The sequence below is a fragment of the Ictalurus punctatus genome, chromosome 4, assembly GCF_001660625.3.
Source record: "Ictalurus punctatus breed USDA103 chromosome 4, Coco_2.0, whole genome shotgun sequence".
NCBI lineage: Eukaryota > Metazoa > Chordata > Actinopteri > Siluriformes > Ictaluridae > Ictalurus > Ictalurus punctatus.
Window position 1 is genome coordinate 4,988,304 of NC_071284.1, and position 18,217 is coordinate 5,006,520.

At 37.4% G+C, this 18,217-nt stretch overlaps 1 protein-coding gene across 3 annotated transcripts in view; it reads left to right on the forward strand.

The window, feature by feature from the left end:
* Positions 1–18,217, forward strand: part of cd276 (CD276 molecule) — a 105,028-nt gene that overhangs the window by 55,130 nt on the left and 31,681 nt on the right. For all 3 annotated transcript variants that reach the window (XR_001812523.3, XM_017466614.3, XM_017466615.3), the window contains exon 5: positions 15,804–15,938. Coding sequence is in view for 2 of the 3 variants with exons in the window: in XM_017466614.3 (XP_017322103.1) it covers positions 15,804–15,938 (135 nt within the window). In the remaining variant the exon portion in view is untranslated. The remainder of the gene's footprint in view (positions 1–15,803; positions 15,939–18,217) is intronic.

Below are 18,217 nucleotides of genomic sequence, written 5' to 3' on the forward strand. Positions count from 1 at the left end.
TCGGCTAAACATATTGGACTTTATTTTTTTTTTTCCCCCTAGACGTTTAAAAGGCACTTTATTGATCCGAGCAGAAAAGGCGAAGTGTTCGGAGTGTATTTACACGCCTGTGTCAAGAACTCTACTATCGCACTGGCCTTTAAGCTCGGAATCAGCAGCTACAGGAAGACTGACCCGAATGCACATTTTGCTGGGCGTCTCACTAATGCGTCTCATTAGAATGCAGCTCATTTAGAAAGCTCCTTCATTGCTAGAGAGTGTTCTGCATACTGACTTCGCATAGCAAATCGCACTGGTACGGCGATACGACGCTGTTGTTCGCTCGGTCAGAGTGGCCGAGACTTGAAATGAGGTTTTAAAAAGCGACTGAAGGAGTCGACTTCATTTCAATAAGACAGAGTCAACAAGATAATTGTAAAGTGCCACACTGGGTGTGTGTAGAACGCCATAGTTTGGGTTTTATCTAATTTGAGAAGAGCTCATTAAATGCAGCACTGTATAGCAAAATAGCATTGCTGCCAACTAACTTAGGAGGGAAAAAAAAAAAACACTGGAAACATCAAACCTAATTTTTTTTTTTTTGTAACATTCACAAACATAAGATATAACATAATGTCTCCAATTCAGGTTTATGTCCCTGCTGTGCGATAGATCCTCAGGGAGTCAATCAGATGTGTTCTCACTAAGAGGAAAGGGCAGTAGAGTCCTTTCTTATTTGGCTACTTCTTATGTGGCAAGACTCTTAAAAAATCATTAGAGTCGCTCTAATGAGTAGTTCTAACTATCTAATGAGGTTCTGCTTGCAAGAGAAAACATAAACTGTAAGGGTCATCAGAGAACCTTCCTCTGAGGAGTAGACCAGAGAACACTTAGGGTGCTACATGGAATTTTTATTTCTCCCATGACTACACCTTCACGATCCATGACTAGCTGTAGTGTGGAACTTATAACCCTTATTTTCTGTCCATGATTTATAACGCAATGCCACTATCTTCATCTGTATCTGTTCAGTGTTCCAAATATCTGTATCTATAGTTGTATGTGGAATTATACCCTAAATGGGTGTGGCCTAAACTGTAATAGAACACTGGGGGGAAAAAAACCCCCAGAGGTAGAAATGCCAGCGTGGTGTGTGAATTCTGGCTCTAATAAGTTCCTCAACCTCACCTACATCACTCAGGTCTCAACTAGAGATAGTTTTTTTTAAAGTCCCTGTCACATTATTATTATTTTTGTTAGTATCGGCCTCGATATTTATAATATCTATAGAATTAAGTTGGTTCTATTTCCCAAAATATACACAAACTAGTAGCCTAATTTAAACCACCAGAATTCTGACCAGGCAGTCACTAAGGATGAATGATGTACTGTAAATGCATCGTGCCACATGTTTGTCACGCAAGATTCATATCTGCTGCTCACTTATCCAACTTTTTTGTTGTGTCCTGCGGAATCCCAGCCCCGATCCACACCTCTAATCTCACGCATATGCCCATATGTGAAACTTTCTGCTGAATAGTGCACCTTCTATTCAAAATCTGTATTCATATCTGTTTAGAACCCTTTATCTGTTCATCCCAATGACCCAGCTGAATTCTTTTGATTTTAGTAGGAATAATACATTCATTCATTCATCTTCAGTAACCGATTCATCCTGAGCAGGGTCACGATGGATCCGTAGTCTATTCCGGCAAGGGTTCAAGGCACGAGAATTCACCCCGGATCAAATTAGACCGGATCAAAATGTCGTATCATGTTAAATAATAATCACCTGACTGCAGTTATTTGTGCAGACCATGGTTATTTATCATGTCTTATAATAATAATTTAAAAAAAAAGCAAGGAGAACATCTTTTTTTTTAATGATAATCTTGACGGTTTGGTTATATTTTCTTGATGGAATCTGTCTTTTCTCATTACACGATCAGCTTTAAATCTCAGAACTCATATTAACACTGCAATAAATGACATCTTAGCAAGTATCTACCATTTCCTATTATAAGGTTACAATGAACCCAATATAAGATGATTAAACGCATTTCTGGACATTTTTCCTAATTTAAAGCTTGAAATAGTCTCGTTCTATTGGCAGGTCATTTTTTCCTGACTTTAAACATTTAATTCTAGAAAGAAGCGAAATTATCTGCCAGTGGAAGAAGCTCATTTAAAGCTCGAAATGAATAAAGGCATCTAAAAACAGCGGAATAATCTCTGATTTGATTTATTTGATCAAATAGTAAGAAATAGTAGATCAACTTGGTAAATAAATTCAAGTCATTTTGACTTGCATATTAACTTTACTTTTAGTCAAGGTAGTTTTTAGCACTAAATATGTACCGCTTCCCTGTGTCTCGGAACATCTTAATCATGAACGTGAGTATTTCCTGTTTATGTCCGTTCTGTAACTGATTGGCCGCAGATGGTAAAATACATCCTTCTGTGTAACTGCTAGTTATGATGTACTTTGAGTATGTATCTATGGTGCAACTGAAATTCTACACTATGCTACTTTAAAACTAACTACTTGCAATGTATGGTTTAGGATGGACTTTACACCCTGATTTACGACTGAGCTTACATTCGTCTGGTGCAACCAGCAGCCTGATGTAAAAATGCAAATACTAACACAGCGACGCTTGCTTCCCGGGAGGTGGCTTTTACAGAGGCTTTTGAGCAAATATATAATAAATATAAATGTAACAGTACCAGATAGCCTACCTTAACAGCGTGACTCATTTTACAGGCAAATAAATGTCGGCATTTAATTATTAGACTTGTAGTATAATGACATAAAATGTACATAAAAGGCAATTTAATTAAATTGCAAGTTTTTATATGAAAATTACTGGACAGAGGGCAAAGGAGAGATGGAGGGAATGTCCATCAGACATTTTGTCAACTTCTATGTCACCCCTACCTGATAGTGACAAATTCTTGAAGACATTTCTGTGATACAGGATATGTATCACGATATACCGTATAACGGTAACTAACTAATCGCTAGCAAAAATAGTAGTTACATTTTTATAAAAAAAGAAAAGAAAAAAAAGAAATTTGGTTGATACTTTATTTAATGTCTACAAAAAGAATGTTCTTATTTTTTTTTATATTTAATTTTTTTTTTTTTTTTTTACATTTATTTAAAAAAAAATAATCAATAACACTGAAAGGAAAAAAGCTGAATTAAATATCTGTATAGATGTTATAAAGCATTAGCTTTCCAGCACAAAATTAAACGTTAGAGAAAAATGTTCCGTCAGTAAAGAAAGCAGCATATTAAGTGGTAAGAGACACTTTTCAGACAAAAAAACATAATGATGGCTGCTGCACTTTGGTACGTAGAAATATAAGAAGCAAGTGTGACAGGCAAAGTCTCCAGAAGAACCGTGGCTGGTTCTACGAGATGCTCAGTAAAACTTACAGCTCATTTCCTTATAAAACTTCACTGATTCTACCTGAGATAAAGGGTTGTCACACCAAATATTGCCTTTGTTTCATTTATTACTGTTTACTGCTCTTATAGTATTTTTTTTTAATGGAGAAACATTTAATATCATTATTTTTGAAGGAATCTTTGCTTTACAACATTTCTTTGCATGATCCTAAGACTTTTGCAAAGTACTATCGAATTATCTATCTATTCATCTATATATATATATATATATATATATATATATATACTTTTAAGAAGATTAAGTACAGTGTTTCAGCGTTAAATAACTGCTTCCATTCAGTTGTTTGTAAAATCAATAATGATAAAAAAAAAAAAATTAAACATAATACTATATCAGGTATTGTGGCATAATTTATCACAGTATCGATGTTATATTAGATCTAAATCAATATAACAATCTTTGTTACGATCATTAGAGAAATCAAGGCACGCACATATAGTTTCACATTGTTCCACGCTTAAACTTTTTTAAAAAAAAAGGACCCTAAGGGTTAAAAGACAAGAGCCAGAAAATGATCGAGGAGGTTGGCTGCACTTAGCCAGCATTTAATGCCAGTGCTGATCATACAGAGCTGACTATGACAAGTGAGGCTAGCAGGCTAGCTTTTGAGGCTGATTGATGATTTTGCAGTACACTAGGGGAGCACAGAGCTGCAATTAATGAATGTTGAATTATGAACACTGGCCTATAACTCATTATGACAAAAAAAGTGCAGTTATCAACAAAACCAGCGATATTGAGACAGGCGATGGCGGTGGGTAAAGGGGTCATGTTAGGTCATGGTAAAGTTAGGGAATTAGCCTAGTGGTTAAAGTTCTGTATTAATGACTGGAAGTTCAGCAGCAGTGTTGCCAACTCTTTTGAAGGAAAAGTAGCTAATGCATGGTCAAAAAGTTGGTAGAAGTCGACAGATGTCAGGTGTCATTGGCTAATTTGAATATTCATTGAATCATCATGATCATTCGCATGTCAAAATGTCTTACGTGAAGAAAGAAGATTTCCTGTAGACACTTTGTTGCAGATAAACGCAGACAAAATGAAGCAGTGGTTGTGCGGAGTCGGGAAATAGAATGAAGGAATGTATGGACAGAATAACTTGAATGAATAAGAATAACTGTGGTGATCAGAGATTGATCATTGGGAACAGTGGTGATCAGAGATTGGTCATTGGGAACAGTGGTGATCAGTGATCGGTCGTTGGGAACAGTGGTGATCAGTGATTGGTCATTGGGAACAGTGGTGATCAGTAATTGGCCATTGGGAACAGTGGTGATCAGAGATTGGTTATTGGGAAGAAAGATGATCAATGATTAGTTGTTGCGAACAATGGTGATCAGTAATTGATGGTTGGTGGGAACAATGGTGATCAGTGATTGGTCATTGGGAACAGTGGTAATCAGTGATTGGTCATTGGGAACAGTGGTGATCAGAGATTGGTCGTTGGGAACAGTGGTGATCAGTTATTGGTCGTTGGGAACAGTGGTGATCAGTGATTGGTCGTTGGGAACAGTGGTGATCAGTGATTGGTCGTTGGGAACAGTGGTGATCAGTGATTGGTTGTTGGAAACAATGAGAATCAGTAATTGGTCTTTGGGAACAAGTGCTCAGTGATTGGTCATTGTGAACTATGGTGATTAAAGATTGGTCATTGTGAACAATGGTAGTGAGTATTTGGTCATTGGAAACAATAATGACCAGTGATTAGTTCTTTGGGAACAATGGTGATTAAAGATTGGTTGTTGGGAAAATGGTGTTCTGTGTCAGTGTCAGTGTTAGGAACACGGTCAGGTTTTACACACAGGTGGTGAGTCGACCGAACCAGCAGCTGTGATGTGAGATGGAGTCGCTAACATCTGCTCATAAAGTCACCAGATTTGTTGCTAGGCTCTTTCTTAAAATAAAGCTAAAAGGAATCTAAAAAGTCATCAGATCTAGCTGCAAAATCACTGAGCTGGCAACACTCAAGAACAGGACTGTCATAGATCCAATATTGGACCTTAATCAAACCCCTTAAACCATGAGTTGCTCAGTTTTGTGCTTGCATTGCCTTTTGATTCTCTTTTAAGTCGCTTTGGATAAAAGCGGCTGTCAGATGAATAAATGTAAATGCAGTTGTGTGTGTGTGTGTGTGTGTGTGTGTGTGTGTGTGTGTGTGTGAATTGACTTTAATATCAGCCCTTGCTACTAAACTAAAGGGAATGATGTGATTTTAAGAGGCATATCTTTTAAGAAGATAAAAAAAAAGTGATGCGCCTCTCAGGACTTTCAATAAGTCGACCCTCTGCTTTTGAGCCTATAAAGTAATTTTCACTGAAACTTAGAAGAAAAGAAAAAAAAAAACCAGCAGGCAGCTGCTGTGCAGAGATGCTGATGAGACAAAAATAAATCCCCAATCTCTTGTCGTTTGCCAAGTTTTTTCAATTCCCACAGTGTTTTACACGCTCTTATACTGTACTTACACACAGCCACGCACCTACACTGTGATACTCAGTCATGGAAAGTTCCTGTAAAAATATATAACTTCTACCTTTTATTAAAAGCATTCCAAGTGCCTTTATTCAAATCAAATCCCTCAAAATGAAGGAAATCGAATCTTATCCCTTCCTCAAGCCTTTGTGAATTCGCTAATCCCTGTCCTCTGACATTTCCGTCTCGCCGTCTGTGTGATTGTATTTATTGTTATTTTTGCTAATCAGAAGTCACAGAGGTCCCTCGACAGGGTGGGTGGAAGAGAACAGCATAAATAGACGGATAAATAAATAATAGCAAATAATCCCAGAAATGTCGGTGAGCTCCAGGAGGAGAAGGCTGTGGTATTTAAAATGTTTTATTTATTTATTTCTTAAATGTATTTATTTTATTTTTGGGACGTGCGTCGTATATATTATCGTCTCCGTGTTGGATTTGTGCATCCGCACTTACGCTGCATAATGCGGTAGAATTTACTGTTCACCTGTTTAATATTAATCGAACGGGTCGAAATAGTGATCGCGTTAAATTACAAAGGACGTAAGGCTTAAATTTATCGCGTGGGAGGCGCAAAAATCCGATGTAGCTCGTCGCTTCGTTTCAGAAGGCGGGACACTGAAAACCGCAACGTCATCGTATCGTCGTATTTCACTTATTACTACTACTGTTAATTACCGCGTCCTCTTGCTTGATGGACAGCCTGAAAATAGCTGGAAGAGCATCCTGCTATTCAGAAAAAACCAGAACTGTTCAGAAGTTTCTCAGAAGCATTTCCTAACCAGGCTTAAACGCTAAAGAATTACAGCAAACACATTAATACGCGTTAATATATATGAAGATCCTTTATTTGCATTAATATACATTAATATACACCTGTGACCGTTATTTATTTATTTATTTATTTATTGTTTTTTTTTTTTTTTATAAATGTTGTTTGAGCCTTGTCGTAAAATCAAAAGAGACGACCTGGGTCAATATGACCTCCACAGAGGACAAGGTTGAATATTGTGGTGATGACAAAAAAAAAAAAAAAAGAAGAAGAAGAAACCCCAACCAAACAAGGCACTCAGTCGCAAGCTGAGAGAGACAAAGAGATGGAGAGAAAGAATGGGGGATGAGTGAGGGGCTGTAGAAAGGAGCTAAGGTGGATCATGGGTAAATAGAGCCATTAGGGACAAATCTATTGCAGTGTGGAAACAAAATCACATCATCAAACAAGCGAAAGAGAGAAATATGACGCCGCGGGCCTCAGGGGCACCGACGCAGAAATGATAGGCCTCTATAATATTTGTCTTTATCAGTCAGAGGGAGAGATGGAGAGAGGGAGAAGAAGCGAGGAGAAGAGGGAAGATGTACGGCACAGCTACTGCATCAAGCACCACATCCATTTATTCCAGTATCTCTCTTACACCCTCTGCGTTTCTCTCTTTTTCTTCTCGTTCTTTTTTTCTTCTTCTTCCTCCTTTTATTCTCCTTTCTTTTTTTTCTTTTCCCGTTGTTTTCTCTTTCCATGCTCCTACATTTACACACCCTGACATCCTCTTATCTCAGCTAGTCCAGAACATTCTGGCATTTCGTCCTTTTTTTTTCTTTTTGCGTTTCTCGCTATTTTTTCTATTTTCATCGCTTTCGAGCCATGTCCTGTTCCGGGAGGGGGGGAAAAAAGTCTACTTGACAAGATACAGTACTATTGATGTTTTTGTTTTTTTTTTTTCTTTCGTCTTACGCTGATATTTACACAGAGGTCTCTCCAGGACGTTAATAGAGAAGAAGGTGCCATATTGATTTTTGCATTTGCAATTACCACTTCCTCAGAGAAGTGAGGTAAAAGCACATTTCGCTTAATTATGACTGAGGTATTTGGACTTGGGCATGGAGCAGCTCATTCTCTGTCTCTCTCTGGAAAAAAAAAAAAAAAAAAACCCCAGACGATATTGTTTGATTTAGTCATGAACTTATATATCTATAACATTCACTGAGGATTAAGCATACATATATTATAAAAAGTGTATATAAGCTTAAAGGGTGTATTTCCTGTTTATGTCCGTTCTGTAACTGATTGGCCGCAGATTACAAAGGCCATCTACAAGGTTGTAGATCTCACGTGTTAAACGATTATGCTCTTTTCAGGTCAACATAGTCAACTCCAGAATTATTGGCACCCTTCATAGAAATGAGCAGATATGTAATGGGCTTAAAAATATGTGGACAACGTATAGTTTTATTTGAACGAAATTTTAATGTTTGACTTAGTATTTTAAAGGAATGTATTTTTTCCTGGAAAAAACAAAAAAAAACAAGCAAAAAAATTAAATAAAGCACTGGTTTTTAAAATGATCAGAACCCCTACTGTTAATATTTAACGAAGACTTTTCTTGAGAGAATAACAGCACTGAGCTTCTTCCTGTAATGTAGAGGATCTTAACTCCTTTATTCTTAGGTTGTTTTTTTTTTTTTTTTTTTTTGAATTTTCACATCTTTACAGATCACATGCATTCATTCTTCATCTATCTTCAGTGAGCGTTTTATGCTGGAGGATCCACAGAGTATCCTGGGAACACTGGGTGTGATGTGGGAATACACCATGGATGGGACTTCAGTCCATCATAAGGCACCACACACATTCATACACTCATTCATTGTAGGGTCAGTGGTGGTTTAACGGTTAAGGCTCTGGGTTACTGATCGGAAGGGCGGGGGTTCAAGCCCCAGCACTGCCAAGCTGCCACTGTTGGGCCCTTGAGCAAGGCCCTTAACTCTCTCTGTATCATGGCTGACCCTGCGCTCTGACCCCAACCTCCTAACATGCTGGGGTATGTGAAGAAAAGAATTTCACTGTGCATATGTATATGTGACCAATAAAGACTCATTATCATTATTCATACCTGTGTAGCCAATCCAGGTACCAGCATGTTTTGGGTGATGGGAGGAAACCAGAGAAGCCAGTAGACACAGGACAGAGACATTAACCCGAGCTCCGGATTGAGCCGCGGTTGCTAGAGTTGTGGCGTGGCAATGCTAATCGCTGAAGGTTATCAATAGGGTTCCATTGAATTTCTGGGGGAGGTGTATGCATTGTGGAAAAATCTAAATGTTCTTTACTTTTGAAACTTGTTTTTATTATAGACCTGATTGCACTATATTTTTATTTTATATAATGTATATTGTACCTTATATTTAATCAAAGTTCACTGGGACTGACAGAAGCGATTCTTGCATTAATTTTTAAACGTACACTATATGGCCAAACCATTTGTGGACATCTATCACACCCATATGTGCTTTTTGAACATGCCATTCCAGATTTAGTCCCCCCGTTGCTGTTAATATAACCACTTTTCTGGGAAGGCTTTCCACTAGATTTTGGAGTGTGGCTGTGGGGATTTATTCATTCAGCCACAAGAGCATTAGTGAGGCCAGGAACTGATGTCGGCTGAGGAGGCCTAGGGTACATTCGGCGTTCCAGTTCATCCCAAAAGTGTTCGATGTGATTGAGGTCAGATCTCTGTGCAGGTCACTTGCACAGGCCACAAGCTTGCATCATGGAGCTCCTTTGTGCACAGGGGTATTGTCATGATGGAACAGGTTTGGGTTTCTTCGTTTCAATGAAAGGAAATTGTACTGCTATACAATTGTGTGCTTCCAACTTTGCGGCAATATTTTAGGGAAGAACCACATATGGGTGGGTGTGATTGTCAGGTGTTTTAGGGTTTATGGTATTTAGGGTTATTTAAAAGTTTATTTTACACAATATATATATATATATTTTTTCTCTTGAAGGGTACCCAGAATTCTGGATTTAATGATATTTGCTAAAAGTTGATGTTGGTAACACACTGATTTTAATAAACCATAAATCTTAGCATTAATACACTATTAGTAATCTCGTCATTAGTATGATTCTTGGTGGCTAATATAAAGAATGAATTTTTCTTAATTAACATTGTCCTGAAAACTGAGTTTCGTCATGAATAAACCATGAGCAATGCTAACAAAGTCATTAGCGATTTTGATGTTGGTTAAAATGTTAACTAAGTATTAAAACCTTTCATGTACTAATTCGTATTTCATCTACTGTATGACTCAAAATAAGCCTGCATTAGCAATTATCATGAATAAAATGATTAAAAAAAACTTGTTTAGAAAAAATGCTGATAATCTTGCTTAAAAATTCTGCAAATTAATCACAGACAACACATTAATTAACACACTTGTGTTCACGTTGATTACTGTTGAATTATTTTTAGCCATGTATGGATTTAATGGAGCTAATGAAGATTATTTTAGCTATTATTTGAGCAAACATCATTTGATAGAATTACTTAGTGTAATATTGCTTTCCATGTCCATGTTTACTTATGCTCGATATAATAATAAACAAAGAAATCTCAATATAAAATTCGACCGTACTGAACATTATTCTTCCCAGCACGAAGCTTTTAATGTTGTTTTCATTGGCTCATTTTCTCCAATGAACATGAGCAGAGTTAAAAGTTATATTACAGAGTTTATATTACTGCGTTTAGGATCCATTTATTTTGACCTGCAATCAGGAGGAGTGCCAGGCATGTGAGCGTTTTGTGTGTATGTGAGCGTTTTAGATTTATTCATTTGCCAGACAGAGCCCAGTCCAAGCACACAGCTGAAAGATAAGCTCGAAAGATAAGGTTTTTGTTTAAAAGGCACAAGAGTGAGGCATCGATGAGACTTATACTGACAACTTTTAGACCCTATTCAGATTGGACAAGTTTTATCTGGGGGCGTGGAGTCATTTTGGATTTTAGTCCCTTCTGAACCAGTCACGTCAGTAATGTTTTCAAGTTGCGCGTGTACATGTCTAGAAAGAGTACTAAGAGTAAAGAGTATTTAACCTTCTATAAAATGACCAGCAGGAATAGCTCTATGTAATATATTTTCCATCCAGATTGACATGCTGGTAAAGATCTCATTATATCCTGTGGGAAATGAGGTTTTCTTCACTTTTAAGACATTCCAGAAAGCGCAAACTGTTTTCTCTTGTCTTCCACCAAAACCAAAACGAAACCAAGTATTGTCTGAGTTTAAGACGATAAAATGTGAATGATGTCTGAAAGGAGGTCCATCAAGTTTAGGTATGTTATTAAGTTACTACACTGTAAAACCGGATAAGTTCATTTAACTCAAAGAAAATTGAGGAAACTAATTACCTCAAAATTTTTAAGTTGATAAATCAATTTCTTTAAGCCAAATACACTTAAATATAACAAGTTTGAGTAAAATTTTTGTTATATTTAAGTGTATTTGGCTTGGAGAAATTGATTTATCAACTTAAATATTTTGAGGTAATTAGTTTCCTCAAATTTTTTGAGTTAAATGAACTTAGCCAGTGTAGCACAGGTACAGCCTATGTAAAAGTTAAGGTCATGTGACCAACTAATAATCAAGCGCAACTTGCCCTACAACACAAGTACCCCTTGCTGCAGACTGACAAATCAAGGGACCAAAAGTCCAGGTGGTGGAACAATTCACTCTCAGAAAAAACCCCAAACAACAATACACATGTAACTTATTTGTAGAGCGTTCTATATGATGACTATCAATGTTCTGGCACAAGCATACATTACATATCAACATATCAAATTTTCACTCAAATGCTTTGTATGCCTTCTGTACTAACATAACATATTTTAACCAAGCTAACATGTAGCACTATAATTAACTTAATAAATAATTGAACTCTTTTTTAAAAATTTATTTAACATATTGAATGTGTAAAGTTCGCGACATGTGAATAGACTTACCAGTCTCATGAAACTTCTTTTCTCTGCAAACACAATCAGGCTGGGAAGTTACGAAGGAACGTAGTACAGTAACGTGGGTATTTTGAAAATGTGGATAGATTTTACCCTGTAAATTCGTTAGGCTACTGAGAATACAGAGACATTCGACGTTTTAAAAAACACCTGAATTGCTGTAACGCATTGCTCCATGACTTGCAAATCTGATTATGTTTGGAGAGGAAAGGAGACGTTTCATGAGCCTGTCAAGTCTCAACATAAGCGGTGAAAAGTGCTAACTTTACACAGGTGAGCAATGCTAATATGCTAAAATCATGTGTAATATGTTAAAATAATTTACTACGTGTCGATCTTATTCAGAGAGTGTAGTGGTAGAGGTTTAACGTGTAGAGCAGGTTGTTCACTTGCGCTGTAGCTTTGGATGCAGAACGTCCAGAAGAGCTGCTTGTGTGAGTTGACAGTAGGCAGCCACAGTTAAATTGGGACGTCACATTGCGTAGCAGTAGACGCCCCGAAACTAGACAGGTTGTTATTTTTAGTTACATTGTAGCATTGGAAAATTGGAAATGAAATGTTTTGCATTTCCTCCACGTTGGCTTGTTTTTATCGCTTGCCCTGCAACTTGCGAACCGATTGGTCGGAAGGTAAAAAAAAAGAAAAAGAAAAAAAAAGGTGCTTGACATCACTTTTCACTTTTTTTTTTGAAAACTTGAAGAGGCTGCATTCTCATGGGATTACGAATAAAACGTCTGTTGGTGGTCGAGGAAAAGAAGAACAACAATGTTCTGTTCAAATCAAAAATAGCACCCCCCCCCACACACACACAAAGCATTATTCTTGGTAATCATGTTAGCAAGCTGCTACCAAGCTGTTATCATGCTCCGACTGAAAGGTTCCAGGTGTATTGCCATTGTATGAGTGTTTGCAGTTTCATTTTTGACATTTAATGATGTCTTGAAATTATTCAGCCAGAGTCGCTGATGTGATGCTGTGCTTCTATTGCAGTCCAGACTACAGAGCCATTTAGTGGGGTTTCTATTTCTCTCTCCCTGCCTGCCTCTCTCCATCTCTATCTCTTTCTCTATCTCATTTTCTCTCTTACAACACACACACACACACACACACACACATACACACAGGCAGAACCAGTAATACCCAGGGGAAATTTGGAGGAGTCTGCAATAACTCTCTCTCTCTGTCTCGCTGACCAGTTTGTTTTGCCACGTTTCTTTTTCCCCCCGTTCGTGTCCTGTCACTCATATTATGCTTTCCTTTTCTCTGGAGTCAAGGTTCATCTCATTCTGACTGCCTGGCCCCCCTGTATACACACATAGACATGCATACTCAGAGACAGCCAGTCTTCACGGAGAGATAAAGGGCCTTCATGAGATCATAACTCAGTATTTCGGAAGTGTGGTGAGAATTGATCGCACACCTACCTCAGGAAAACACTTGCATTAACGCTGAGAAGAGGAGCATTCTTGGTAAAGCCTGTTAAAAGTACGGTCCGTTGTGACAGCCTGGCTAAAGTGGAAATGTTACTTTATTTATATAACATATAATAACACACACACACACACCCACACAAAAAAAACACGCAAAATCTATGGAATTTAATTTGTGGGCAATTATATAAAAGTAACATTGTGAAATGATTAATTGCATAAACCGTCCACACTTTATTGAAAGTCTAGAGCAAGCCATGTTATTAGAGATACACCGATGTATATAAAGGCAATTTTTCACGCTATCGGCCGATAGTTTAAAAACATCCGATGAGCAGGGCCGATTATATCCTGTCAATCAAAAGAGGGAGGGTAGGGAAAACACATCGATTTTGTGCTGTGTGTAAAGAAGATGTCTCTTGTGTGGAATGATGACAAAACTGCAGTTTGTAATCTCTGTAATCTCTGCACTGATAACATTTTACACCGGAAGTGAGCAGCAGTGAAGCGAGAGTTTCGGCGTGGAGTCTAATTAACACCACCCCCACTCCCCCCAGGACTGCCCGCTCACCCTCGAGCTGAATTAAAGGGCCAGTACACCGTTGAAAGATTTAAATAAAGATGAGTTGACAAAAAATTTGCATATATTGCACAGAAAAATATATTTATAGAGTAGTATATTTCATAAGCAGTTGATGTTCATATATAAAAAAGTGTATATTATATATTACCGGTTTGATGTCAGTGATGAAGTAGAAATGTTTTTGTTTGTGGAGAGTGAATGTGAGACTAACAGGAGGTTTTTTTTTTTTAGTATTCACTCAATGGTAATATGAATTAATATCATTCAATAAATTAATAATCTTACTTTAATCTTCAGAATTTAGTTCATGTGTTAATGTTAATTTGAGTAATGTGTTTTCTGTTTATGAGACCAGTTACTGTCAAACAACTTGTTGAAATGGAGAGAATAAAGTTTTTATTTGCATTTCTTTCAGTATTCTTTTAAATGAATTATTATGAATTCATAAGAAGGTATAAAAGGCCGAACGATCGGTATCGGTATCGGTATCGGCCGATATCACTCCGAATAGCCGGTTATCGGTATCGGCTATACGTTATTTTTATTTATTTATTTACTTTGTTTTTCTGTAAGAAACTTACACATTGCTATCATGTTATTACAAGAAATCTTGTTATTATCTGACAAATATGTGATTGATCTCGTTTTTACAACATGCTAACCAGGTTCTGATGAATGGTTCAGGTTGACAGAATTGGAGAAATTCTACTTCACGCTTGTCTAAAACCACAATGAGATTTTAATAACATTAATTGTCATTAGCGTACGTACCTCACAAAGGAGTCTTAAATCCAGGCATTTATACAGAGATAGAAATTTGTCGCACGCATACTGTAGCTTTATTCCTAGCGTATTAGAATTCTAGTAGTAACAAGATGCCTTTTTTTCATAATAATTCCATAACAACCTATTTGGTCAGAATGTTTTCTTTAAAGAAAATAAACCCGGCAATAAATGCTATGGCAGATAATTAATATGTCCATAGTGTTAACTTTAAACAAATTAAAGTTAAATTAGAAACTAGAACTAGAAGTATTTATAGTTATCAGCCTCAGTATATACTTAGGGGTACTATTACTTGTTAAGGATATTTTGCATTCCTGTTATTTAGATATTATCACATTAGTGAGGTGAGATGGTGGAGCCATTATGTTTTCAGGTTGCCCGTGTGTCTATCTATCTATCTAATAATCATTGTAACCAGCAGATGAATTTATTTGATTGTGGAACTGAGCCATTATGATCAAGGTCAAAGCAAGGTCAAATGTCTGAAGTAGTTTATCTTCAATAGCTTCCTTCCTGTTTGAAGTATTTCTTCAGGGTACAGTGTGGGCATCCTTGTGGACTTCGTTGGCACCAAGTTCTACTTATTTTTTATTTTTGTTTCCTTCTTTTCTGCTAGATTATATTGCTACTGACCTCATACTTCAACCTCTGCTTTAACAGGTCACATTATACTGCTGTGGATGTTCCCATATGGATACTCTAAAGATTTGCACTTCTTTACTGTAGATTTGTACCTAAGAACTGCTGCTGTAATCATAAAGACTAAAGTGCTCATCCCAGGACTCGTATTCACACTGCATTCATATTGAACATCCTTTCAGCACATTTTGGTACTGTATGTGTTTACTCTTCTGGACCTGTATACTGTAATTATCTACGCTTGATGAGTTTCCTTTTGAGTCTGTCACAGTGTATTCCTTGCCACGGTCACCTCAGGTTTCATGGGCAGAGGTTTGTTGGTTAGCTGGTTTGAAACTCAAAATGCATCCCATTTTCATTCTACCTTTCAGAGCCAGTGCCACATAAACTGTATGTTTTACTGACAGCAATGTGAGGAGAACTCTTCCAAGTATTAATAAAAACATTCTGACTTAACAATCATTGACGATAATGTGAAAGTCAGATGAATATGATTTGCCATTGAGGACTGGAGAAGTCACTTCCTGTGTTGATAAGAGTGATGGTGACGAATGTAAAGATGATGAGGTGAATTAGATGGTGTAATGCTGATAAAATCAATCTCTCTCTCTCTCTCTCTCTCTCTCTCTCTCTCTCTCTCTCTCTCTAGCCCAGGCCCCGGTTTTTCCTCAAGTGGCTTTGTGGGTAACGATTGGGCTGGCAGTCTGTTTGCTTGGTCTCCTCATTGCCTTGGCTGCCGTCTGCCACAGGAAAATCAAAGAGAGCTGCGAAGAGATAAGAGCAGGTAAGGTTACTCCTCAGCCAGACCAAAGCGTTATGTTCCAAATCACAACCTTAGAACACTCATACAGATTTTACAAAGAAAGCTATGAATCAGCAGTGGGGAACCTAATGACACAATCGAATGGATTATAGAAGTCTTTATGCTTGTTTAACCTTGTTTTTCGATTTCACCTCAGCAGGTCACCGTAGCTACTGAGAAGATATATAGTACATATTTATCCCTCTAAAAACACCTGGGGTGTTTATCTCTTCTGCTTGCATTTGGCTTCCATCTCTCTGATTGGCAGTGAACAGAGGAATTCTATCAGTCCAACCCAGACAGCAGGCCAGTTATGTCCTCTTGTCCATGAATGGCTGTTGAATTGTTGGAATTCGCAATTAAACTCGCAATCAAATCACCCTTTTATAGGCCGAATGCTTATAGAATTGCACCACTTGGAAGCCCAAACAGTCTGATTCTCAGAAAATAGTAGGACTAACAGGGACAACGAAACATCGAAGGACGGCAAAGAGAGCAGGAGAAAAACAGACAGCGCTAAAGGGAATTCTTTAGCTTGGATTAATAATAGCGTACTAGTAATAAACTGAGGCTAAGACTAAGAAACTAATACCAATACATCAACCTGGTTACCATTGCCTCCTAACAGGTCCCAACTACCTGCTAGGTCAAATTTGTGAATCTGTAAATACTTACTATATACACATGCTTACTTACATACAAATACTTGCTACATCTGGCAATACAATTTTAAGCAGGAAGCTAAAATTTGCAACATTCTGGGTCTCAGATCAGATACGTTGCGACATACCTATATATACAGTCGTTATCATACAGTGCATCCGGAAAGTATTCACAGCGCTTCGCTTTTCCCACATTTTGTTATGTTGCAGCCTTATTCCAAAATGGATTAAATTCATTATTTTCCTCAGAATTCTACAAACAATACCCCATAATGACAACGTGAAAGAAGTTTGTTTGAAATCTTTGCAAATTTATTCAAAATAAAAAAACAAAACAAGCACACGTACATAAGTATTCCCAGCCTTTCGCCATGACACTCAAAATTCCTTGAGATGTTTCTACAACTTGATTGGAGTCCACCTGTGGTCAATTCATTTGACTGGACCTGATTTGGAAAGGCACACACCTGTCTATATAAGGTCCCACAGTTAACAATGCATGTCAGAGCACAAACCAAGCCATGAAGTCCAAGGAATTGTCTGTAGACATTCTTTTTTTGATCCCAAGCCCAATTTGATTAATCATTGTTAATCAGTATGAATTATTGTTTCTGCCTTGTGTCTTCTATTGAACTTCGTTGGTCCTGTTTCTCAAAAATATAAACAAATTCGTCATTTATACCACAACAACTCTAACCAGAATAAAGAATTTATTGAAGCTGAATGAATGGAATGGACTGAATGTGTACCACAGCACCACATGAGCAACCCGCTACATCTAGTGCACTCCTATGTTAACGTATGTTGCTTTACATTCTGAGCTTCATATCTAAACGAAGTAAAACTGCCCACTCCTGAAACTTTTTTGAGGGGTCCTGCGGGATCCCAGTCTTCATGCACACCTCTAATTTAAACAAAACTGAACAAAACAAACCTAGTTTAGACTCAACAAGACCAAACAAAGCAAAACTAAACCAATCAAAACTAGACTATAAACACTTGTTGTCCATGGGGATATTTATTACACTTCAGACTTCAGTCTGGTGAAGTTGAGGCATTGAAACCCCTGTTGAAACCTTGCTATATACAACCAACTTTATTGAGTTTAAATGGTTCAGTAAAGGTGAAATAAATAATGCTTGTGCTGACAACATGGGTTGGGGAAGCGAGGCGAGACGTCTGAGATAGATGCTAAACCACAGAAAGCCAGACAGTATTTATCCGTGAGTCCTCCAGTCACCCAGACACTTCCAGTCATATTGCTGGGGGAAATTCACTGCTAATTAGGATAGGCTAATTAGTGACAGTGATAAGGCGAGAACAAGATGAGCATGATCCAAGTCAGCAGAGCAAAAGGAGGCCAGAATCAGGAGATAACTGGACATGTTGTGTGCGGAGAATTCGACACAAGGCAGATGACAAAATAAAATAAATACATACATTAATATAAAAATAGAGATGTTTTGGGGGAATGTTTTTGCATTATGGAATAGTAGTTTTAATGAGTTCTGCTCATAATGCAGGAGACCTTTAAATAAAAGGTCAGCATGTTATAACTCCAAACCTCTAGGGTCTTAAAAATATATCTACAGAGAGAGA